This window comes from Mesocricetus auratus, unplaced genomic scaffold, assembly GCF_017639785.1.
Source record: "Mesocricetus auratus isolate SY011 unplaced genomic scaffold, BCM_Maur_2.0 Super-Scaffold_100691, whole genome shotgun sequence".
NCBI classification, from domain to species: domain Eukaryota; kingdom Metazoa; phylum Chordata; class Mammalia; order Rodentia; family Cricetidae; genus Mesocricetus; species Mesocricetus auratus.
In genome coordinates this window covers 25,894,251-25,920,466 of record NW_024429267.1, presented here as the reverse complement: position 1 = coordinate 25,920,466, position 26,216 = coordinate 25,894,251, and the positions used below count along the sequence as shown (strand labels likewise).

The 26,216-nt window shown below is 44.1% G+C and overlaps 2 protein-coding genes across 11 annotated transcripts in view; one reads left to right on the top strand and one right to left on the bottom strand.

Annotated features, from left to right (window-relative positions):
- Positions 1–1,909, top strand: part of Cep162 (centrosomal protein 162) — a 64,915-nt gene extending 63,006 nt beyond the window's left edge. Inside the window, exons 27-28 of one of the 2 annotated variants that reach the window (XR_005874802.1) lie at positions 470–827; positions 1,358–1,909. Coding sequence is in view for 1 of the 2 variants with exons in the window: in XM_005073664.4 (XP_005073721.1) it covers positions 470–676 (207 nt within the window). In the remaining variant the exon portion in view is untranslated. Of the gene's footprint in view, positions 1–469 lie in introns of both variants that reach the window. The other variant, XM_005073664.4, reaches the window with a different exon arrangement.
- A 4,049-nt stretch (positions 1,910–5,958) lies between these two features.
- Mrap2 (melanocortin 2 receptor accessory protein 2) overlaps positions 5,959–26,216 on the bottom strand; it is a 34,352-nt gene continuing 14,094 nt past the window's right edge. For all 9 annotated transcript variants that reach the window (XM_013116051.3, XM_040740045.1, XM_040740046.1 and 6 more), the window contains 3 exons: positions 22,466–22,599; positions 13,932–14,031; positions 5,959–7,601 (listed from right to left, as the gene is read on the bottom strand). In XM_013116051.3, the coding sequence (XP_012971505.1) occupies positions 7,211–7,601; positions 13,932–14,031; positions 22,466–22,592 (618 nt within the window). In that variant the 5' untranslated portion in view covers positions 22,593–22,599 and the 3' untranslated portion in view covers positions 5,959–7,210. The remainder of the gene's footprint in view (positions 7,602–13,931; positions 14,032–22,465; positions 22,600–26,216) is intronic.

The window sequence follows — 26,216 nt, the reverse complement described above, 5'->3', positions numbered from 1 at the left end:
AGAGGATGTGATGTTTTAGGACTGTTTCCTCTAGAGCAGGCAGTCAGCTCACTGTCACGACAAGGGTCTCCTAGATTATACTATGGTGAAGCCAGAATGCTGGCTGATCTGGTTTCTAATGAGGCTGCCCTCCTAGCATGCAAGCTGCGTTCTTGAGGCAAGAAAACTTTCTGATGTGTGTCTCTTCTTATGAGGACACTAATCTATCAGCTCAGGGCCCCATCAATACAACCCTATTTCCTCCAAATATAGCCACACCAAGGGTTGGAGCTACAGCATGTGGTTTTGGGGGGTGATTGGGACATTCAGTTCATAACAGATAGTGAGAAATTTACATAAACTTTTGAACACACACACACAGAGGCATTGAGCTTTCTGGTTGATCTGACTTTCCCACAAGAAGCCCTGGGTATACCTACTCAGTATTGTCCTGCTCTTTAAAACTGTTAAATGTTCTTCATATTTCCAGATAATACAGCAAACACGCCAAGTGGTAGAAAGTGAGCAAAACAAGGAAGTTGAGAAGTGGAAGAGGCTCGCGCAGTTGAAGAACCGGGAGCTGGACAAGTTCCGCACAGAACTGGACTCCATCCTGGATGTTCTGCGGGAGCTGCACCGGCAGGGGGTGGTTGTGCCAGTTGCTATTGCAGATGAAGTGAATACTGCAGAGTTTTAGTGGGAACCTCATTGGAAAGCAGATGGAAATGTGCCACTGTCGGGACAGCCTCTGAAAGATAAAGTTCTACCACACAGACATGGGTGAGCAGCACCAGTGTAACATCAGAATAAACTGCCCCGGACCAACAAGGACAAGAACATACGTCATGGTGTGTTTTACTGAAAACCCTAACCTAATCATATTGGAGATGACTTGTGAGCAGGCTCTGTAATGTCAGAAGACAAGACTAGCAAGGCTTTCTGCAGTAGGGCTCGCTCCCGACCTGCAGTGGAGGGGAAGCCATGTCTTATAGATGAGCTTTTCATTTTCCCTATGACAGAAAATCAGCTTTCTCATGAACAGGGGAAAGGAACGTGAGCCTCTGTGCTGGGGACAGTCTCACCAGCTGTCAGCTGAGCTGCAGAGCCTCTTCAGTAACTTAGATGACAGTGGTGACCTCTGTTCTCACGGGCTTTTTGGACCTGATGGAAAGTGACAACTAATGGTACAGTTTGGTGTATCCATTACTGTAGGTCAGATCTAGTAACTGACAGTCCTAATTTTTGGCAGCTCTAAAGTTATAAACGATAACAGAAGTTTTACCTTTTCTATTGAAAAAGAAATATTATGTCCATTAGAAAAAATAAAAATATGATAAAAATAGCTCTAGCTTATTTAACAATCTCTTTTTAAAAGCAGATCAGGAACGTGTGACCCAGCGGTAAATCAAAGATGTGGCCAGTTTTCTTCGTGTCTCCACCCATCTGCCTTACAGCCCCTTGCTGGAGAGCATGCTGTCCATGGAGACACAGCACACTTGGTGTCTGCGCTGGTTGCTCCCAGCCATCAAGGACAGCATAGGAGCTGCACAGTAAATTTTAATTTTTAGTCACTTTAAAATGTAAAAAAAAAAAATAAAGCTGTGAACTAAGTCATTAGAACACAATTTACATCAATAGCACATTTAGGTTTGGCCTACATTCCAGCTGGATATGCCAGTAAATACAATTCTGGGGTAATACTTACAAAATAGAATGTTTCGTAAGAGGTAGGCAAACGAGCCCAGTGATCTTGTGATCTAAGGATGTGAAGTGTATATAGTACCTGTTAAATATGGAAGTGTAATTATTGTCTTAAGGCCAATATTTTGTAATGTGTTTTCTTTCTGAGAGGGGAGTAAAAACTGCATTTTTAAAAATTTTTTTCTTGTATGATATTTCAGAATTATAATACAGATAATTTATTTTATTATTAAGGTGTTTTGTGTTTATTGGTATCATGCCTTTGAATACATAGCTTCCCACCCCAACCCCTGTCCTTTTGACTGATTCTACATATGAGCCATTCAAAGTACAAAGCTGGTTTTAAAACTCAAGGGAAACGTTCGGAAAAGGTCAGTGTTGACGAGTAAGCCAAGTTCAAACGCATCATCTCTGTCTGTCCACGGATGCCCTGCTCTACTCACTACTGTGTGCGCCCTAACAGTCTAGTTCTCTTGCTGAGCTTCGTCTCGGAAACAAAGGTGGAGGCCTCCTGCCTTCATTGGTACAGCTGCGTTTAGAGGCTAAGATGGCTTAAGAGAGTGAGCGAGCAGTGAAGAGCATAGAACGCAATTTTTTAATAACAGGATGGAGGCTCTGCTTGGGAAAGAATGTGACCCTATGATTTGGGATGGCATGGGCGAAGGCTCTGATGAGCTGGGGATGTGGAGATGCTGAATTCCAGTGAGGGAATCCAATCCAGAGCACCATATATACCAGTTAAGTGCTGCTTTTTGTTTTGTGGGCCAGGTTTAACTCAAACTTGAGATCCTCCTGCCTCAGTCTCCTCACGGCTAGGTGGCAAGTGTGTATCCCCTAAGTGGGTTTCCAGTGAGTGCTTTTTGTTTCCAACTGTGCTGCTGCTGGTGGTGGTTTAGTTTTGAGATAGGATCTCATCTAGTCCAGTGCTGGGATTTGAACCCTGTGAGCATGCTGTCAAGCACTCGCTTAACTGAACTAACTACATACATGCCCAGCTTGGTGAGCTCTGTTCAGAAGCAGCAGTAGCAGCTTTTCACCACCAGAGAGGGTTACCCCTCATCGACTGAAATTAATGGCCTATCCTATGACAGGTGGGAAGCAAGACAATGCTGGTTTACCTTGAGGCGGAGAGCCACCAACCCTGGTTGCTTCTATATCTGTATGTGTACCTGAGTTCCAACAAGCTCCCAAAGGTGAGATATGAACTGTAACCCACAAAGAGGTATAGGTTTCCCGTTTATACAAGTAGAATCCATGGGATTGATGTAAAAACGCATATGAAGGAACATTAAGTTGAATCAGACCAAGCATACTAATACTAATACACATCCACAAAAGCAAAGATCTGAATAAAGAACCCATCAGACTGGGGGTGTAGCTGTGTCAAGAGTGCTTATCTAGTATGCACAAAGACCTGGGTTCTAATCCCAGCACTGGATTAGATGAGCTACTATATTTCAAGGAATTAGAAAGGGCTCCTAATAGTTAGTTTGGCTGAAACATGGATCAAAAACGGCTGGTAGCAAATTGAAGAGGTTTAGGGATAGCATGTTACCATGTCATTGTCACTTAAGGATTAATACGCTGCAAGGGTCCAGGAGACCACTGCCAGCCTTCATATTTAGGTAGGCTGTCTACTATTTCTTTTAAGTTTTTGTAACAGACAGCTTCTTGTGGGACATTTTTTTCCATCCTGATGACTGATGGCCTCTTTTGGAGTGAATCCAAAGGAAGGGACAATGAACATCTTTGCTCTTTACCAGAAAACCTCTTGTCCAATAGTATTCTTATAATCTCCATGGTGGTTCATAAAATCATGTCTCCATTCAGGGCCTGAGAAACAATTCAGATCCCGTTCTTCTGACCAAAAGCAATGTTAGCAAGAAAAATAGGTATGAATGTGTCAGACCAGTGATGCTTTGCCAGGAGGGAAGAACCTTCTAATGGGCCTCAGCAAAGCCCTCGTTGCCTCCACCTTCCTTCTATATGGTATCTTAAATTTTAAGAAGTAGCATTGTGATCCTTCTCTGTCCTTGAGCAATGAGCTAAACAATTTCAAATATGTTAAATGCCCTAACATTATGCAGGAAATTGACTGCCTGGATAAGCTAAAGTGGAAAAGAGAGAACAAGGTAAAATTATTCACAAAGAAACAGGCTGGTAAATACTCTGCTAATGCCGTATTCTCTGATCAAAGGACAAGAACCATTCCAAACGTAGAGTTTTAGGCTCAGAATATGTTACAGTCTATTGATGAGTGTGCCCCCATCTAGTCTGATCTTGGAAGTTTAACATCAGGCTGAGCTTCTTAGATGAGAGAATATATAGTCAAACTACATTGAATCTTAGTGGAATTGTCTCCCCTGAGTTTTGAAATTTATTGGGACCTGTGATCCATGAACAGAAATTTTATTTTCACACCAAGGGACCAAAAAATATTTTCTGGTTTACCCAGGACTGACAGGGGCTGAGATGGTTAAAATAATGAAAATATGCATCTTGGAGTAGATACTGTTAGGGATTGAAACTCTACCATTGTGAGAACTATGTTTTACATGAAGGTGAACTGTCAAAGAAGGCAGGAAATGCTACTGGCTCTCAACACATCCACATCCTCATCTCAGGAAACTGGTCCTGTGTTATTCTTCATAGCAAAAGCGACTTCAGCAAGCTAGATCAAGAAGGGGAGACTTGGAATTGGTTATCCTTGGTAATCCAATGGAAGTAAACCAGATCCCTTGTCAGAGGAAAACAGGGCAGTCAGAGACAGAGATGGTGAAAGATGTCATAGTAACAAGAGATCATGAGCCAAAGATTAAGCTACCTGTAGAAATTGATGAAGGCAAAATAATGGATTCTTCCCCAAGCCTCCTATGTTAGCCACTTTCCCTTGCTGTGCAAAATACCTGAAAGAAATTGAAAGTATATTTTGACTCATGGTTTCAGAGGCCTCAATCCATAGGTCCGCTTCCATCCTTTCTGGGTACATCATGACAGCAAGAGTGTATGGTAGAGGAGGCTACTCACCTCATGGTGGCCATGGAACAGAAAGGCCAGCAACAAGACCCAGGTTTCCAAAGTCTACTAACAACTAGGTTCTCTACCTCCTAAGTTTCCATCACCTCCATCAGGTCATTAAACTAGGAACCCATTAATCTATTAATGAGCTCATAGCTCTCATGATCCAGTCACCTCCAAGAATCCCACCTCTGGTCATTGCTGTGCTGTGCATAAGACCTTGGAGGACATTCCAAGTCCAAACCACAACTTTTCTAGGTGAAACACGGCACTGTTAATACTTTGTTTTTAGCTGTCTGGGGCTGATTTTAGATTTGTATGCTATGATGGAAAGAAAATAAGTTTGTGTTGCCTTAAGCCAATGTCCACCCTGATTTATTATAACAGCAGTGAAAAATTAACTCACAAATCAACATCTTTGTGATTCTCCTGTAGTTTGCTGGGTTGAAATGAAGTTCTTGGTCTTGCTCAGAAATCTTGTATCTTCAGGAAGCATCCATGAGGTTGCAACTAACTTGTAAGAAGTTGTAAAGTCTTGGGCTTTTCATGGTTCTTAACATTTAGTACTTAAAATTGTGATGCTATCAATTACATTCCTTCAACTGTTTAGTACTCCAAGTCCTCATCTGGCTAAAAAGCTTCACAATATGATCTCAGATACCTTTTAATCATTATTAAGAAGTAGCCTGTCAGGTGGTGGTGGTGCACACCTTTAGTTTCAGCACACAGGAGGGCAGAGACAGGCGGCAGATCTCTGTGAGTTTGAGGCCAGCCTGCTTTACTGAATGAGTTCCAGGACAACCTCCAAAGCTACAGAGAAACCCTGTCTGGAAAAAAAAGTAGTAGCCCATGATTTAATTAATTGAACAAATTGAAGATTTAATTGAATAAATTGTTACTACTCTTGCAAGTTAAGTTAATAAGATCAATCTCATTGTATTGCATAAAAATATACATGAAGGTAGCATGTATCTGTAAGGTTTCTTTAAAGTGACTTTAATTATATTATACTAAACAGCCCTTGATTTGTTCTACTTGGTGTTGGTCTCTTAAAGAACTGAACTTCCCTTCAAAGACATTTTGGAAAAGGAATTTACTTGGGTGGAATCATTCCCAAACCAAGCTTCTGTATGTCTGAGTCTAGGACCCCTAAGACGACATTGCCAGCACACACTCTCAGAAACCAAGAGACACTGAAAACATGGGATAGCGTTTTAGAGAAATGAAAACTTGCCTGTGTAAAAATCAAACCAGAGAAAGTTCCCGTGCAATAAATGCATTTATTTTGCAACTTAAACAAGACAAATGGAGGACAAACTCATAAAGATGAGGTTACCCAGGGATTAGCAGCTGGCCATGCATACAACTCACTGTGTGCAAAACTGAGTTGTTTCCAACATCAGCAGAGTAAGGTTGACTCCTTTGCGAAATGAACATCATGTTGCTCACATTAACATTCTCAACATGTTGTGTGGTACAAACAACCCACCGGCCATCTCAGCTCCAAGCCAGGCAGTCAACGCCTACTCACCGGCCAAGCACACTGACAGCATGGCAAATAGTATCTTATTCTGAAGCCCAATAGTTCAGCAGCATGACCACGGGGATGCAAACAGAGAAACCCAGAAGGGACCACATCAGCCAGATGACAATCTGCCCTACCATTTTTTGAGAGCTCAAGTGCTTGTGAAATACTTCAGCCTGGTACTCACTGGGGTCAGAGCTGTCCCAGGGTTAGAGCACAGATGGATGGAGTTCCCTGAGGAACTCCTCAGCATGACTCAGCAGAAACACTGTTCCAGTGTGAGAGTCTCCTGGTTATCCTGGTAAAGGTCCCCCTAACTAAATATGACTTAGTGAAGGACTCAGTGGGGGGAGGGTAGCAAGGCCTGGAGAGCCTGCGATCAGAGCCAGGACGCCATGTTCTATCTTCTACTGTTCATGTACACGTTAGCTTGTCTTGGATGCTAAGTTTGAAAGTCACAGAATACTAGAGCTGGGATGGGTCAGTCATTCCAGACATGCCACCTTACCTTTAAAGCCATGGCAGTCCAGACAGGTAAAGCAGCTTGTCACAGGCAGAGAATGGTGGCAAGGGCTAGATCAGGATGCAGTGACCTAAGCCTCACCCCAGGGGAGCTCAATTGCATATGTAGCCAATTGTTTTTCAATAAAGAAGCTTTAATACTGTAAGTGTGGTTCTTAATCCAAAAAGAAAAAAATCACTACCACCCCACCCCGCAAAAGAAAAAAAAGTGGTGCCTTCCATCTCCAAACTCTATACCTTTATACCTTTATCACTAAGTGCTAGCCCTAGTCTAGGTCTTCAACTTTAAACATTGTCCTCTCTCCCTCCCCTCCCCTCCACACACACACACACACACACACACACACACACACACACACACACACACACACACACACGAGCATGCCTGTGTGGGGTTGGGGGGGCGCGTGTATCTAGCTATCCAGAGACAGAACATATCCTCAGGAAAGCGCCCACAAGCGTTTCTCAGTCCAGGTCTATACGTGAGGTCTGGGAAACCGGCTTATTTTCTAGAAGAACGGCTGGTTCCGAAATCAGAAGATCATCCTCCCCAAAGGAGTTCTGGTCTGTGTTCACAAAGTTGGGGATGTCAAACTTCATAAACCTGCTCAGCTCCTCCTCAGACCTCCCACTGCTTCTGATGGCTTCCTGGAGCTGGACATCACTGTCGATGGCTGTTGTTTGGTGGCAGACTTTGACCCTGTCCAAGTGTTCCACTTCATTGATGTAACAGTGGAAGAGGGACCTAGCCTCCTCATGGCCCTGACGAGAAAACACCTTATCTGACTCCAGTGGTTTCCCACAGTCTGACACGAAGCTGTTCATCCGGAACCGCTTCTCCGATGACTCCACATTGCTGTAAAGACAAGAGCAGAGGACACATACAGATCTTCAGTCTGCCTGCCTACAGGTTCATGGTGCCCTGCATGGAGGGCAGGCCAGGAGAGTCCCATGAAGCAACTACTGGGTGTCCCTTAAGGATGTGCAGACCAGCACCAGCAGTGAGATGCATCGCTTCTAAACACAGGACTCCAAGGCAGAAACCTTGGGATGAAAACCCCTGGATTTTCCCAAGGATAGAGAAGGTGCAGGACTCCCCAGCATGCTGTAAGCACTCCAGGGATCTCCAGGGATTCTTAGCTCTCCTTAAGTCAAGTTTTAATCTTTATTTTGTGCTTATGTATATGTGGTAGTTATGTGTGTGTTTGTGTATGAATGTGTGTACAGGTACATGTGGAGAACTGAAGTTGATATTCAGTGTCTTTGATTGTCTCTACACCTTAGTTTTGTTCTCTGTTTTGTTTCAGACTTTTATGAGGCAGGGGCTCTCACTGAATCTGCAGCTGACTGAGTCAGTTTAGAGTGGCTAGCCATCAAGAACCAAGGCATCCTCCTGCCTCCACCTTCCCAGTGCTGGGATTACAGTCACACACAGTTTTTATGTGGGTTCTAGGGATCAAAAATCAGGTCCTCAAACTTGTGTGGCTATCACTTGAGCAACTAGGCTGTCTCCAAGCCTTACATCAAAGTCAGTTTAGGTGCTTCTGATAAACAAAGTCCTGTCTTGCAAACCTTTAGGATCTCTGGAGATAGTCGTAATCTGCATTTTCATAGAATCCCCAACGATCATTACTATAGTGATGTTCAAAATCACAGGCCTCTAGCACTTCCTGCCCTATCAGTAACTGTCAAGTTGCCTCCTTCCTCTCAGCCCCTCCTGAATCATCTAGGATCCATCTCTGCAGGAAACCTTTTCCGATTCTTATGACCTGGGGTAGTTGCTCTACAGAGACACTGAGCTTCTCCTCACTCATCTTCCTCTGTGTTATGCCTGTTTCTACCTCTCTGTCACCTCCTTTAGGTTGTAAGCTCTCCAGGGCAGGCATTGGATGCTTCTTGCCCACCACACCCCCAGTTCCAAAAACAGCAGTAGGTGTATACTAGTTGCTCAGCATGTTTTTGTTGGCTGAGTGAATGAATGAACACATCAGTTAGGAAGAGATCTGAAATTAAAGCAAATCTTGGCTTGGCAAGATGCCTCTTCCCCAGATCCTACAGGCTGGAAATAAGGGCATGCTCAGCAGCCAAGAGCAAGCACTGACTGTTCTTCCCGAGAGCCTGGGTGCTTAGGACTACCTGTTACTCCAGATCCAAGGGTCTGGCACCCTCTTCTGGCCTCTGTGGGCACCTGTACATATAGGGCATACAGATACACACATACATACAAATAAATTTTAATTACAAACCTCAAGTTACAAAAAACATGTTTTAAGTAAGTTTATGATCTTGTGGGCCACACACATAGCTATCCTCAGCAACATACAACCTACAGGTCACAATTGACACTGGCATGCTAGAAGGTACTAATCTTAAAAGTAGCTTGGTCATTGTTGAGTCATACCTGTGAATACTCTTACATAATCAATGCAGTGACTATCAAAAGATTCCCTCTAATAGGCAATGGGGAGCTTGCAGCTGCACCCTGCCTTCAGTGTTCAGGAACAAAATACACACTAGAGTCATAAAATGTGTGCCTATGATGGCCTGGGTACCACTCCATAGGTTATACTTTCTCATGACCTAGCTGCAACTTTAACCTCTTAAACTTGGGAGGTCCTAGGGAAAACTAAAGCTCACAACATCTATAGTAGCAGTTAAAAAGAAGTTTAAAACCAGCCAACTCTTCCACAGCTCTAGCTATACCTGTGAAAATAGAAAATTACAAGGCTCAGAAATGGAACCTTGAAAGTGTGGACTGATAGCCGTACCACTGTGAAAAGAGAGCATTCAAAGAACACTTCCAGAAAATATTATCCCCAGGAATCCCAGTTCCTCATTTGTGGCAGTTCATACCCAGACTGCACTGTTGTTCTGAAACCAAGATCTGGCTGGAGTGTTAAAAGTCTTCCCAAAGCATCCTAAGGTATGAGAAATAAAGACTATTTTGCTAGAAACCTGGACCCATTTTCTCACTGTTTTGAGAGTCTGCGTTCTTTCCTTTCTTTTTCTCCCTCCCTCCCTCCCTCCCTCCCTCCCTCCCTCCCTTCCTTCCTTTCCTTTCCTTTTTGGTTTTTCAAGACAGGGTTTCTCTGTGTAGCCTTGGCTGTCCTGGCACTCACTCTGTAGACTAGACTGGCCTCGAACTCACAGAAATCCGCCTGCCTCTACCTCCTGAGTGCTGGGATTAAAGGTGTTCACCACCCCCACCCAGATGGAATGTGTATTCATTATTTTTAATTTGGAGTTCAATAATCATCTCCAACATCCCGTTTCCCTGGCTAGAGCCTACTGTTCTGAGCCTTGGCTTTTCTCATTATATTCTCCAGGCCTATGGGATTATCAGCACCGGTATAGACAGCTCCTCCCAGGAGGTCCTGTACAGTTCTCTAACCCATGCGGCGACTGCCCTTACTCATCATGCCTCCCCCCATGCTGCTCACACACTTTCAACTCCTCACCACCCTCTGCCTGATCTTCCTAACCCTTCTCACTCCCTCATCCCTTCCCATGTCCTCTCTCTCACCAATCTCTCACTCACTCTACAGTATAGCTACGGTGGACCTGATTACCCTCTTTATGCCTCTGTTTGTAATGTCCAGCAGGCCTCTGTGCCGATGTGGTCTTTGCCTCTATGCCAAGACTCAACAGGAAGTCATCTGTCTACAAGCCCCTCTCCTGCCATCTTTTTTTTGGTCTCCCACAGGTTGTTTTCCTGTCTTCTGTGGAGCCATTTGCCTCTGGTTTTGTTTTTTTTGTTTTTGTTTTTGTTTTTGTTTTTACACATTGCTAAATGTTTGTGTCCTTCAGAGGACTTTGCAAGACATAGCCTCAATGGATGCTGTATGAAACACTGAACACAACACTGTATCTACAGGCTTGTCTGAAACCCTGACTGCTATGAGACACACGGCCATCTCCAGATTTGTCTTTTTGTGACAGAAACCCAAATAAAGTCAGGAAGATGGATCCCACATACACCGCTCTAGCTGCAGAGAACAACACAGGTAATGCCCTGAGTTAGCCCTAACAATTTCTTACAAATGAAATGCTTGCAACTGACCTGACCCACCACACATCAATTACCCTCCTCATCTCCTCAGGGAAGGAGGAGGTGGGCTGAACGGAATGGTGACACCTGCAATTTCCAGCAGTCACTTCCCTGGGGCTTTTACAAGCCTGTTACAAGCTGAGAAACATCCTCCTGAGAATGAAATGCTGTGAGAAAATAACCATCACCACTCATGCAGACACAGCCTGCACCCAGAATTTAAACACGGTGTAAATCAGCCTGATGGGGTGCCAAGCACACACTCCTGTGGAAGCCCTTCTATGAACACCTTTTGCTGAGTAGCAGGGAGATGTCAGGCTGTGTGTGCAGGGGAAAGTCTACCTTTAGAATTCCTCTGAGCATGGCCCTGGGCAAGCAGTAACTACCCACTTAGTAAAACCTCCTAATTGATGGTAAAACAAAGGCAACTCAGTAAGGGTGTCTAGGTTGGACCCAACACAGGTTTCCTACCTGCTGACAGCAGTCATTGGTATCTTGAGATCCTGGGGTTCCTTAGCAACCACTCACTGTGTCTGCACACGGCCAGCTAGTCTGGACTGCGGTCAGCACCAGTGACTCCCAGCGCTGACATTTTCATGCTGTCTGTTCTTGTTACACACCCCATTCTGTAGTGATTTAGCCATATTCTGCTAAATTACAGTTTGAGAGAAAATGTCATTGCCAGTTTCATAAGATCATGAACAAGCCTGTATTCACCCTTAAATAAAAGCTACCTCTACCAGGATATGGGCCATTTAGCAACGGCTACAAAAGGAGGCCGTTTATGGTGGATGTCTGAGGCTTGGATTTTTTTTTTCAAGAAGTCCAAAATATCCCACATAAAAATGAATCTAAGACCTCTCTAACCCTAACCCTCTGACAGCCGTGTGATAATGGGCTATAATGCTCCAAGATACCACTCAGGCTCCCAGCTGACAAGTAGGACAAAATGACTTTTCACTGTCTCGACAACATCCAAGTAAGAGCCTCCCTGCTAACATGAAAAATACCCCATGGGGGAAATTATCACCATCAAAGCTACTTCTAGGGCCTAAAAGCTTTTACAAAAGAGGATATCAGCTTTATACTGGGATCTCTCCCTCCAAGCCTTTCTTTCCTCATGCCCACAGGTACCTGGCTCTCCTCTTCTAGACAGGAAGCTCAGCACCATTCCCTGCCAAGGCAGCAGGTGGGCACAGCTGGCTCTGACCAATGAGTGGCAGGAGGAAAGGATGGGCATTGCTTCCTAGCTAGAGGACAGAAAGGTCAGAGTCCCCTGTATGTCGTCACAACAACGAGGAGGGGGTGGGGACTGCAATGCTCTCAAGCAGAGGTTCTCAACCTTCCTAACGCTGAGACCCTTAACTACAGTTCCTCATGTTGGAGCGACCTTCTCAACCACAAAATTATTTTAGCACTACTTCATAACTGTCATTTTACTACTGTTATGATTCCTGATATAAATACTCCATGGGGGAAATTATCTGTAAAAGGGGGTTGTGACCCGCTGCTATAATGGAGAAGCCTCTGTCTGTCCTTTGTCAACCTGTCATGTCACTTGAGGAAGAGTCATCCTCCCTTGACTGACATCCCAGCGGCTCTGACGTCCCATAACCCAGGTTAGCCCAATGAGTCCGTCCAGTGCCGCGTCTTAACATGGCCCCAGACTTTGTGAAGAAGTGCTTAAACGGTAACTCTGGGTTGCTTCACTATTTCCGGAGAGTGAAGGACAGTCCCCTTCACTTTGTTAGAGGCGTGTAGGGTCCCAGTGAAGCCTGGTCTCTGAGCACAGTTCAGAATGACTTCTTTAGAAAGTAGACTAGACAGGGTTTGCCAGAGAAACCTGCCCCTTCTCCCTCTGGCCCTCTCCCTTCCCTCCTCCGTCTCACCCTCTTCTCTTTCCTTCTTTCTTCCCAGTCTCTCCCCTTGTCTTCTACTCCGTGTGTGTGGTGTGTGTGTGTGTGTGTGTGTGTGTGTGTGTGTGTGTAGAGAAATTTCATTCCAGAATTGGCTCTGTCATATTCTGTAAGCTCCAAAGGCTGTAGACTCAGGGAAGAATTCTTGTTTTGGATGTCAGTGTTATTCTAGAGAGGCGCTCAGCTGAGTGAATGATTCCAGTATTAACTTCATCTATAAAAATATGTGGACAGAAACACCTAGAGTAGTGTTTGCCCAAATAGTTAGCTATCGTGGCCTAGGTAGGTTTATGTACAATGGCTTGCCTGCTTGTATGTAATACCACCTGCATGCCTGGTGCCAAATGAAGCCAGAAGAAAGCATCAGATTCCCTGGAACTAGAGTTACAGATAGTTATGAGCTGCCACGTGGGTGCTGGCAATAAAACCAGAGTCTTCTGGAAGAGCAGTCAAAGATCATAACTACTCATCCATCTCTGCATTGTTGTTGTTTGGTTTGTTTGTTTGTTTTAACTGTGTCTTTTCTTCCTATTACAAACACACCATATGTTTGGATTTCCTAGAACAATGCTATGAAAAGCAATTGTGTGTGCGTTTTTTTGTTTTGTTTTGTTTTGTTTTTGAGAGGAAAGAGCATGAAGAAAATGGAGAGGGTAAGGAGGAAGAGAAGGAAAATGAGAATATTTCTAGTGGCTTTTAAAAGAATTTTCCTGCATATGTCAGCTTATATTTTAAAATAACAGCATTTGCCCTTTTGTATTTAAAGGATTTCTCTAGTTCCTGAAGTCTCAAGCGAACTGAGTTCTGGGCCGCACAGTTCCCTTTCTCTGGGAATCTTTGTTATAGTTGAAGTATAGAAGTGAGAACCCACAACAGGCAGGAGAGACCAAACAGTGAGACCCAGGCAGGGGAATGCTGCTGCTGGGTTAACTTCTGTAAACACACCAGCGTTTGCAGCCAATTTCTTCCATAGATATCCTTTCCGGAAAAGGGAGAAAATACATCTTAACTTCAATATAAAAGTCAAATCTGGGATGAGCTGAAGATGGAAGGGCAGGACCAAGAAGTCTGATTTTCTAAGGGCTGCAAGAGGCAGAAGGGAGAAAGTATGATCTGACCTAGACAGCACCTAGATCTGGGTAGCAATCCGTGCCCCTCCCACCTCCCCATCCCTGGTTCCCAGTCTAGTTCTATGTGAAACACACAGCAAGTCCAGACTTACTCTTGGTGTGGGGCACCTGTCTTCGTCAGCAAAGTCAGCACAAAAAACATGAAAATCACAAAGACCGCAAGACCAACCCAGAATCCAATCACAATGGAATCTGCAAGACAGGCAAAGTGAAATTAATATTTTCAGGATTTAAATTAGGATATAGACATTTCAGGACTCAGAGCTTTCTGGAGATTCCAGGGTGCACAGAATATAACAAGAAGCCAGTCAACCATCACAATAGGGGTGTGAAGACAGGTCACAGGTTATCCCTGTTGTAATTTTAAAAGGCAGCTCCAGAAAGAAAGGCACCATACAACAGATTTCAAGTGGAGGGGGATTTTAGTAGGGGAAAAGGACCATTAAAAAGGGAAAGGGGAGGAGGGAGACCACCTCTGGAGACAGGAGCAGCAGGAGAAAGGAAAGAGAGGCAGAGAGAGGGGACTAACAGACAGAGGGAAAGAAAGAAAGAGGGACAGGAGGTGGGCAGGGCTCCTTTAAAAGGGAACATAGTGAACAGGCACAGGTGGTGCTCTTAGTGGCAGCAGCTGAGGGTGTATCCTGTCAGAACCCCAAAGGCAGGCCAGTACAAATGCCTAAATACTAATAATCCCAAGCTTCAACCTTCAAATCTTCTGCCCTGGGTTAGATTGTTTTTTTCAGAGATATTTAAAATGACTTGACTCTACTCCATCTTATTCATGTTCATGTTGATGCAATTCAGGTCTTGGTCACTTTTGGAAAGGACATATAGCTGGCATCTGAGCACCACAAATGAATGAATACCATCTGCATTCCCTGCCTGGCTCCTTTTATGCATGGGCAACTTTATCCTGGCTGAGGCTGAGGCTGGCCTACACTGGCAGGTTGAAAGTGCCTCTCAGATATGCCAGCACCATTTGTTGAAGATGCTTTCTTTTTTCCATTGTATGACTTTAGCTTCTTTGTCAAAAATCAGGTGTTCGTACATGTGTGGGTTAATATCAGAGTCTTCAATTCGATTTCATTGGTCTACCTGTCTGTTTTTGCGCCAATACCAAGCTGTATTCATTACTATAGCTTTATAGTAGAGCTTGAAGTCAGGGATGGTGATGCCTCCAGAAGTTCCTTTATTGTACAGGGTTGTTTTGACTGTCCTGGGTTTTTTTTGTTTTTCCATATAAAGTTAAGTACTGTCCTTTCAAGGTCTGTGAAAAATTGTGCTGGAATTTTGATGGGGATTGCATTGAATCTGTAGATTGCTTTTGGTAAGACTGTCATTTTTACTATGTTGATCCTACCTATCCAAGAGCATGGGAGATTTTCCATTTTCTGGCATATTCTTTAATTTCTTTCTTTAACAACTCAAAAGTTCTTATCATACAGGTCTCTCACCTGTTGGTTAGAGTTAACCCAAGATATTTTATGTTGTTTGTGGCTATTGTAAAGGGTAATGCTTCTCTGATTTCTTTCTCAGGTCCTTTATTAATCTTGTATCCTGACACTTTGCTGAAGGTATTTATCAGCTTTGGAGTTCCCTGGTAGAGTTCTTCGGGTCACTTATGTAAACTATCATATCAGCTGCAAATAGTGAAAGTTTTACTTCTTCCTTTCCAATTTGTATTCCTTTGATCTCCTTTTGTTGTCTTATTGATCTAGCAAGACTTTGCAGATAGATTCATTATCTATTACCATGTACAAAACTTAAGCCCAAATGGATCAAAGACCTCAACATAAATCCAGCCACACTGAACCTCTTAGAGAAAATGGGAGGTACCCTTGAATGAATTGGCACAGGAGACCACTTCCTGAACATAACGCCAGTAGTACAGACACTGAGATCAACAATTAATAAATGGAACCTCCTGAAACTAAGAAGCTTCTGTAAGGCAAAAGACACAGTCAACAAGACAAAACAGCAGCCCACAGAAAGGGAAAAGATCTTCACCAACTCCTGATTTCAAAAATATACAAAGAATGAAAGAAGCTAGTCACCAAAACACCAAATAATTCAATTAAAAAGTGGGGTACAGAACTAAACAGAGAATTCTCAATAGAGGAATCCAAAATGGCTGAAAGACACTTAAGAAACTGCTCAACATCCTTAGCCATGAGGGAAATATAAATCAAAACAACTCTGTGATACCATTTTATACCATTCAGAATGGCTAAAATCAAAAACACCAATGGGAGTTTATGCTGGAGAGGATGTGGAGAAAGGGGACTGCTCCTCCACTGCTGGTGGGAGTACAAACTTGTACAGCCACTTTGGAAATCAGTATGGCAGTTTCTCAGGAAAATGGGAATCAGTTTACCTCAAGATCCAGCAATTCCACTCTTAGGTATATACCCAAAGGATGCACATTCACACAACAAGGACAACTGTTCAATTATGTTCACAGTAGCATTATTTGTAATAGCAAGAACCTGGAAGCAACCTAGATGCCCCTCAACCAAAGAATGGATACAGAAAATGTGGTACATTTACACAATGGAATACTACTCATGGGGGAAAAAAAACAATAGAATCTTGAATTTCGCAGGCAAATGGATGGAACTAGAAGAAACCATCCTAAGTGAGATAACCCAGTCACAGAAAGGCAAACATGATATGTACTCACTCATATACTAATATTAGACATAGAGCAAAGGTTTACCAGCTTGCAATCTACACCTCCAGAGAAGCTAGGAAACAAGGAGAACCCTCAGAGAGATATGCATGGTCCCCTGGTGAAAGGGAAAGGGACAAGAGCCCCTGAACAAATTGGGAGCATGGGGGGAGTGGGAGGGAGGGAGGAGAAAGAGAAGGGAAGAGGAGGCAGGGGAGGAGAACAAGAGGGATCAGGAAGACTGAGTCAGGGGAGGAATGGAGGAGTGCAAGAAGAGAGATACCTTAATAGAGGGAGTCAGTATAGGTTTAAAGAGAAGTCTGGCACTGGGGATAAGTTCAGAGATCAACAAATACCCCAATTAGGAATCTAAGCAATTGTAGAGAGGCTGCCTTACATGCCCGTCTCTTATAACTAGAATGATGACTACCTTAAATGCCATGCTAGAGCCTTCATCCAGTAGCTGATGGAAGCAGAAACAGATACCCACAACTAAACAATGAGCCAAACTCCTGAAATCTAGTTGTAGAGAGGGAGGAGTGACACATCAAGACCATTCTTGGAAAACACACAAAAACAGCTGGCCTGAGCAAGTGGGAACTCCAGTCTGACAGCTGGAGAACCAACATAGGACCAAAACAGATCCCCTGAACATAGGTGTCAGTTAGGAGGACTGGACAGTCTATGGGGCCTCTGGCAGTGGGGCCCAGTATGTATCCCTAGTGCACAAATGGACTTCGGGAGCCCATTGCCCACTGAGGGATACTCTCTCAGGCTAGATACATGGGAGAGGGCCTAGGCCCTGCCCCAAATGACTTAACAGATTTTGATGATCCCCCCCCCCCATGGAAGGCCTCACCCTCCCTGGAGAGTGGATGGGAGATGGGATGGGGGGGGTGTCGGTAGGGGTCATGGGAGGGTGGGAGGGAGAGGGAACTGGGATTGATATGTAAAATAAGACTGTTTCTAATTTAAATAAAATTTACATTTAAAAAAGTGCCTCTTAGAGTGCTTTACTCTGTGCCAGTAGCTGAGAAGGTATCCCACAGGGCTGGCTTTTATCATTACAATTGCCATCCTAGTCTCCTAATTTACTCCTACACTCCTACTTTAAATCCCATTTGGACTAAGGAACATTGTGTCCTGTGTTTGCTTTAGCTCCTGGCTACATCTTGCTCACAGCAACACTTAACAGAATTTCTCACCATTTTGGAACTAGTCAGAGTCTGCCCTGTTCCAGGACCCATGAAAGCTGGACGGAGAGAAGAAACTCCACAAAGTTGTCCTCTACATGAATACCAAGGCATGTGTATATACCCACCCACACACCATACACACAAACACATACAGTAATAAAGAAAAGATGTAAAGCAAATCACCAAAAACATTTGTATTCAAGCACAGCTGACTTGAAATTATAAATCTCAATTATCTGGTCATGTGCTGTGACAAAATGGTGTATGGTTATCTTCAATTCTGCACATTGTACTTTAGCAACTGCTTCATAGAAAGAGACAACCCTAAAAAACTGTTAAGGCTTTCTTTTGAGCTACCAACCAGCTCCTAAATCACAGAGACTTGTTGCTATGAATATTTGGTCTTATCTTAGCTCTTGTTTTAATCTGTTTCTTTTCATCTATGTTTTGCCTTAGGGCTTTCTACCTTTCATTCTGTATATGTTAATTTCCTGTTTCCTCAGCATCTGACTGGTTAGCAGCTGCCTGGCTTCTAGCCCATGTGTGTCCCTCTCTTTCCCCCTTGTTCTCTCTTCTCTCTCATTCCTCCAGCCTAGATTTCTCCTCCCACTTAGTCTCTCTGCCTGCCAGTTCCACCTATCCCTCAACTGCCTAGCTATTGGCCAGTCAGCTTTTCACTAGACCAATCAGGTTACTTAGGCAGGCAAGGTGAAACAGCAACACATCTCTACATAATGAAACAAATGCTACATAGTTAAAGTAATATTCCACAACATAAACAAATGGAACACATCTTTGCCTAATTAAAGTAATATTCCACAACAAACCCTAAAACAATATGCCTGTGTCATGTTTCAGTCCCAGAATTAGAATGCAGTCCCACTGTGATGAGTGACATTTCCAAATCTGTTTACTGAGAAGGTCTCTCCTAAGGACAGTGTGGTAAGGGTCCCTGAAAGCCAGAAAAGGAAAGAAAATAGTCTTGTGGGCTGACCAATGTCCTTAACTATACAAAAACTTGACTATCTCTCTCCTGTAACCCCTTAATAAGTCTTCCTAAAGACCTTAGAGGAAGAACAGAGCAGCTGCCCTGAGGTTTTTACCCTACTAAAAATGCTTATGTGAGATACTGGTCTTGGAGCAGCCCTCTCTTCTACATTCAGGCCATCTTTAGACTCCCACCTTAAGGACTTAAAATGGTCAATAAAATTCTCAGTTTACAAATGTGAGAGACAGAAAACCAAAGTCATATAAAAGGCCCCATTTTACTGTATTGGTTGCTCTGGGCTTTTGTTTGAACAAGAGTGTGACCAAGATTGCCATCGTAATTAAAAGCTGCTTTCCCAGGGAAGCCTTGGTACCCAGTTTCTTCGTTCAGAACCCACAACTGCAGCGTCCATAGGGATCACTGGACTGGTCCATAGCTCGCTTCCACTTTTCTAAGTAGGGAGTGGACAGAAGAGAAGGAAGGGATGCTGGGAAAGAAGGGAAATTGCCACTGCCTTCTGTGGCACTCCTCGGGTACTCAAATCTCTAAAACCCTAGGGTCACCACTGCTTCTGAGGCCACACCTTCACCAGTGGCCTCTCCTGGGCTCTCTTTGGGACAACTCCAACCCTGCCCCACAATGACACCTCGGCCCTTTTCCTTGATCCTTTGATGCCTTTAAAACCAGTACCATGTGGGAGACTCACACATTATCAAGTTCAGCTGCCAACTTGGAACCCCCTTGGGCCCTCTGGACCACAGCATCTTTGGGTTGACCCTGAGGAAACACTTCCCAGAAGATTTGTTTGTTTTGTGTTTTGTTCTTCAAGACAGGGTTTCTCTCTGTAGCTTTGGAGGCTGTCCTGGCACTCCCTCTGTAGACCACGCTGGCCTCAAACTCACAGAGATCTGCCTGCTTGTGCCCCCTGAATGCTGAGATTAAAGGTGTGCACCACCACTGGAAGCCAGCCTCAATCACAGCTTATTTCTCAGCTGGGGCTGAGAAATTTCCCCAGTAAAACATTCATCCCTTTCCTCATTAAACAAAGGTTAATGTCAATTCCATTCCCCCAGTTACTCTGGTCCTCTACTCCACCAGTCACTCCAGTCACAAGACATCAGAGCAACCTTGCCTGTTCTCTTGAGCCCATGTCAAGCCACTGACCAATCTGGAGGAGCCCACATTTATGAACATCTGAAATGCATGCTATTTGCTTTATCTTGCATCTTGGCACATCAATGGCTATGGCGAGGAGTACCTCACTTGTCTTTGCTTCAAATCTCACTCACTTCGATCGCAGGTACAGCAATACCAGTAGAACCTAAAGCAGAGGCTGTTCCTCTGTTTCAAACCCTTAGCTGACATTTCAGAGAAAAGTCTTAGTCCGATCTCTATGCCCCTCCCCCTGTCCTGCTCTCCTTGTCAGCTCTACACTTGGCTTCCGCTGCTCTGTGTGGTGTTCGAGCCCCTGGCACGGGTGCTCCAGGTCATTCCAGTCATGGAGCACTTTCTGGCATGTTCTTCCCTCCAGCGTGGCACGATCTCACAATTCCTTCAGATCTTTCCCTCAGATGTCTCCCTTTCAGCAAGGCCTTCCACAGTGTGTGCTACAAATCCAAGCTGTGAGAAGTACTTTTGGATTTTCGGCTCACTGCTGTCTCTCCAGGGCTTCACATGATTCCATTCATAATAAGCGCTCAGGAAATATCAAGAGCAGTCATATCTGTTTACATTCCAGTCTCCTCTCATATATTGTCAGGTTCCTACGCCGAGAGCCCCTGTACTTCAGTCAGATCTCTTACACTGAGCAGCAAGTGCCTGGACATTTTTGTATTTTCATGACATTAGTGTTGAAACAAAAGCATTCTCATTAGTTGCATGCAATGTACCAAAGCTCCGCCTCAGTTTCTGAAGGAAATTCGTTTTCAAACAATAATTATTTCTATAACAAAAAAATTCTCAAAAGAGAGCTGCCTTGGTTGTCTCTGGAAATGTGCCAATGAAAATTACAGCAGCGGGGCAGTCTGTGGAGCCCTTAGACCAAGGAGAAGGGACAGGACCAGACAGGCATAGCTCTGATGGAAAGGCTCCTGTGACAGGGAACATGGCACTCTGCCAGTCTCTCCATTTTCCACCAAAATTCATAGCAGACAAGAGTCCTTTCCTAGAGGTTATCCCATTGCAAACCACGGATTAAAGAACTTAGTGGGTGTAGGTGATTTCATACTCAGACCCCAAGACCCTTATACAGATAAGTAATGGCAGCACGTCCTAAAAGATTCCTGCACTTTCTTGTCACCCCCACAAATACTGAGCAGATGTCAACAAAGGAACAAGAAAAGCGGTTCGTTATTACTTTAAGTGTGAAGGACATGTTTTAGTTGGTGGCTTTGCTTAAGGAAGAGAAGCAGAGCTCCCTCCTGGCAGTGAAGGGGTGAATGGGCACTCCTAGTGGGGACAAGTATCTCTATGGCCAAAAGTGGAGGGAGGAGGGAGGGAAGAGAGAGGGAGGGGAGGAGAAAGCATGCCTGTGTTACATTTGTGCCTGCAATTCTGATCTCTCACATTTCCCAATGTACCACTTGGTCTGGACCAGTTAAGAGCCTACAATGGAGGCTGGCGAAATGGCTCAGCAGTTAAGAGCACTCACTGTGCTAGCATCAGACCCAAGTTCATATCCCAGCACCCAGATCCGGTAGCTCACAACCACCTGTAACTCCAGCCTCAAGAACTGACCTTCTCTTTTGATCTCTTAAGGAACTACATAAACACACACACACACACACACACACACACACTAAATAAATAAATAAATAGATACATAAATAAATAAAATCAATAAATCTTAACAATGAGTCTAACATGTTTGCAGTATTTATGTATACATTTTTAAACAACTAGACGTCACAGGGACAGTTGCACATTATCCTGAGTAGTTGGTAATGCTTGCCTATATCAATTTTGCCTTCCAAATTAAGGTTGCTTCCTGTAAGTCAGACAGCATTGAGTCTGAGAAGAGTGCAACAATAACTGTTTACAGAACTGCATTGCTTTGTGACAGCCCAATTTCCTGAACTGCAACTGATGCCTACACCTCCAATGGTTTATGATAGGAGGCTGTTCTCACCAGGGTCTGTGGATACTGCTCTTATATTTATTTATTTTATTGTATGTGTATTGTATGTATAGCCTGCATGTTTATGTGTACCATCTGTGCACAGTGCCCACGAAGGTAAGAAGAGGGCATTGTATCCCTTCGAACTGGAGTTACAGATGGTTGTGAGCAGTCCTGTGGGTGATGGGAATAAAACCTGGGTCCTCTGGAAGAGCAGCCAGTGCTCTACACTGCTGAGCCAACTCTTCATCCTTCCACTGGGTTTAGAAATTATACTACTGGCTATTACAAAAGAAGAGTCTTCATGCAATTGCCCTAGACCCTGTTTCTATACACATTTTTGTTGTTACTCAAATACTGAGGCTTTGAGGGAGCTAGAATAGTTAGTGCCTTTAACAAAAAGCTCTTTGTAAGGCTAAAACACTAATCCACACTCTTCCATGAGGGGGCTGTTGTTTAAGTGCTTTGAAAGTCAGAATTACCAATGCCCCTGTATCATACCACCCCGGAGCAATGAGCCTACATGAAGGAGCACTGGGTATTTAGAGATACAAGACCATTCTATAAGAAGATAGGATATTAGGAAAAAGCAGTCACAGGGATTTCACAGGTTAATACAGACATAGGACAGTTACCCCAAGGAGCAGCACAAGACTTACATTTATGAGCCTTCAGTCCTTCAAAGGAAACTGGTCCAATCTCATAGTACTCATATTCCCAGGTGTAATCAGAATTAGATGCTGACTGCAGGGATGTTCTGTTAGAAGTCAACCTCTGGGCAGACATCTCCACCCTGCACACATGAAGAAAGGAAGTACAGAACTCATCAGTCCATTCACAGATAAACAGTTTCTCCAATGATCGTGGATGCATTCAAGAGTTCAGGGTCAAAAATCCTAGTTCTTAACCACCGGGTCCCCAGATGCCTAGACCTCACACCACACAACCATTATTTCCTTTCATTCACTATTCGAGCATATGTGAGAGCAGACACTCTGCCTTCGTGTGTGTGCACGCAAACTGTACCGGATGCTTGGCATATGAACTGTACCGGATGCTTGGCGTGCAATCATTGGGAACTTCTGGGAGATGGAAGCTGAGAGGGGAAGAAGAGACTGTGGCAACACCTCTGAGATTTGCATCAGCTTCATCACCTAGACCTGTGTGGACTAAGTAAACATCAGTGTCAGAACTGAACTGCCAGCATGTCTGTCTCCAGCATCGACTGTGTAGCAGTGCAGACATACATCGATGCAGATGTACGATGGGGATTGGACAACAGCAACTACACAGTGGGGGAAACCTCAGTAGAGGCTCACACATCACCTTTGCTTAGTCCTAAAGGAAGTCATAATTCCAGGATTTCCCTAACACCTTTTTTGTTTGTCTGTTGGGATTATTTTAAATATCTTCTTTGGGAGATGGTAGAATGTGTATCTATGAGGATGGTGAGTGTCTATGAGGATGGTGAGTGTCTAACATGAAGTGTCTAATGCAACAAATGGATGAACAGAAGCCATTGGGGGGTGGATAAAATACCAATCCACATCAAGATTCCCTGAGCAATCTCTACCATTGCATTTCTGTCTATAAAAGGGCTTTCTCAAACTTGCCTTTTTCTCCCTGCCAGGAGCTCAGAGCCACCCACAGCCAACTTTAGGGTAGAGTCACAGCAATAGCCAAGCAAAATCATCACCACCATTCTGCCCCAAGGCATGCATTTCTCCTTTCATACGTCTTCCTCCCTGTGCCTAGACCTGAGACCCACAGAGTATCCAATGTCACAATGTCCAAAGCATAAGGTGCTGGGACCCAGAGATGCCTGCCAGTGTTAGGAATTAAGTCACTCCCGTCAGGGTGGACAGGCAGAAACAGAGCTGTCAGCTCTTACATGGGGAAGAAGGTTCCGTGTACTAAAAGGAAAGTTGAATTTTACCTAAGATAAGTGTTCATTTACCCATTGCATGTCAGTTCAAAATAATGTAAAACCATTACATGTGCTGGTTAATCTTACCAACTTAACTGGATTTAGTATCACCATGGAAACGAAACTCAGGGTATATCTATGGCGATGCTTTCAGGCAGGCTTAACTGAGAAGGGGAGACAAATCCACAATGTAGGGCATGCCAGGCTATAGGTGGAGGTTCCAGACTGAATAGAAAGGAGACAGAGACAAATCCCAGCTTTGATCTACCTCTGCTCCCTGATGGTGGGAACAATGTGAACAACTGCTCCTTGTTCCTGCCACTGTGTCTGTCCCCTTTCTGTCCTTACCTTGTTTTGTCACAACACCAAGAAAAGTAACTGATGCCAGAAGCTGGTACTGCAGGGTGGAGCCTGCCTCACTACATTCTCTGGTTGCTTCTACCTCCCAGTCTGCCCATTATGGCTTTGGCAGATACCAGCTGCCTTTCAGCTGACTGACCCCAAAGGTCTTTCTGATGGAAAATTACCCTTTCCCAGTGTTTCCTGCATCAGGAACTGTGTGCCGCCCTGACTGATCCAACTCCAGATAGCCAGCCCCATAGTTCCCAGTCACCATGTATGCTTACAGATGCTTCTAACATCCCAAATTGCCTCCCGTAACAAACTATTTCTTATAACATACTTTATGTATTTTTGTGCCTCACAACTGGCATCCTGAGTTTTGATTTAATGCAGCATTTTTTTTAATTTAAAAAAAAGTAGTTTTCAGGAAATATGGCCAACCCGCTTTTCTGTCTTTCTTCGTAACAAAGTATCTATCTGTGACTCAGGGCTGGTTAGCATCACTCTTACAGCTCTCGCTACAAACTTAATTTGGCCGGGAGGGTCTTTTTTCATAGGTTGACCGATTAAGTTGCTACTGCTACTAAGTCTTTTGATATTAACAAACAAAATAAATTGAAAAAAATAGTAACAAACAATGTTCCAAGGATGCAACAAGATGTTCTTTAAAAGGCTTCTATGAATTAGGAATTTTTCCTAAGCTAAGATGTCCTGAGACAAAACTAGAGAGCCTTGACTGGCCCAGGCTCCAGCCAGCCAGACCCACAGTTCCCAGTCACCAAGCCAATGATGTATGCTTACAAACAGACATTTCAAACTTCCCATTTGCTCTGAAGATCTGAGCAAGTCACGTGAGGTATGTGAAAGATGAAACAGGGCAGATATGTGTTCAATGATGGGCTGTAATTATGATTTGCTCATGGTAACAATATTTTCCAACACTGACTTAAGGGGTTGTATTCAATCAAAATGACTACTTGGGAAACTCAGAGACTGTTTAAAACTGTTTGGGCTTTCTGCCTACGCTGTATCTCTAAATGTCAAATAGTTAATTGATTTTTATAAATATTGGCCTTCTCATCCTAATATTTATAACATATATTTTCTATGGCTTCCTATTGGGTAGAACCATGAGCTAGATAGTCACTGACTCAACCACACTCTTTAAACTCCAAGCACCCTTTTCCTCCATCCACCACCTTTGCTTCTTTAAATCACACTATGTTTTTTTTATATATATTTTATTTTCCAGTTTAAATTTAGATAAGAAACGAGGTTGCTTCACAAGTCAGTTCCAGGTCCCTCTCCCATTCCCTCCCCTCCTCCCGTGCCCTCCCCCCAACCCCTCCCCCCCCCCGTTATCCCCTCATTCCCCCAGGGAGGGTGAGGCCCTCCATGGGGGTGTCCATAGTCTGTCATTTCATATAGGGCAGGGCCTGGACCCTTCCCCAAGAGTTCAGGGTGAGAGTGCACCTCACATTGTTCTATGGGAGTCCAAAGTCCGTGTGTATACTTGGGATGGGTACTGATCTGCTGCCCAAGTCTCAATAGATTCCCTAGGCCTCCTCACTGACACCCAGATTCAGGGGGTCTTAATCAGTCCCATGCTGGATTCCCAGGCTGATGCCTGGGATTCAAGAGTTAACCTTTGTCTGGTCAGCTGTTTCTGGGGGTTAAATCACACTATGTTTTAATGATTTTAATTTCACAAAGCCACACACCAAAGTGTTACTTTAAATACAAAGGACAAAATCAAAAGATTTGGGCTCAATCATAGTGGCTAATATGGGAGCACTGACGCAGACAGGTGTCACCTGCAGAAAGCAAACCTGAGGAGGAGGCCGTACCTCCCCTGAAGCCCTGGTCCCTAACAGACTGTAGCAATGACAGGGCAGCGTAAACAATCATCTCTCCCCATCTCTGGAGTCCTTGGCCTTGAGTTAGGTCAGGTTCCTGATGCCTTTAAGTCATGCATTCCCCTGCGAAATGTTACAAAAGTGAGTTACCCTCTTTGTTCCCAAAGGTGTGGACCTTCCTGATGGCTCACTGTAGGGACTGGGTGCCTTCCTAGAGTCACAAGTGAATGAAAACCCTCTGTTTTCTCAGAAATTCAGCTCAGAATGTGTCTGTTGAAGCAGCTC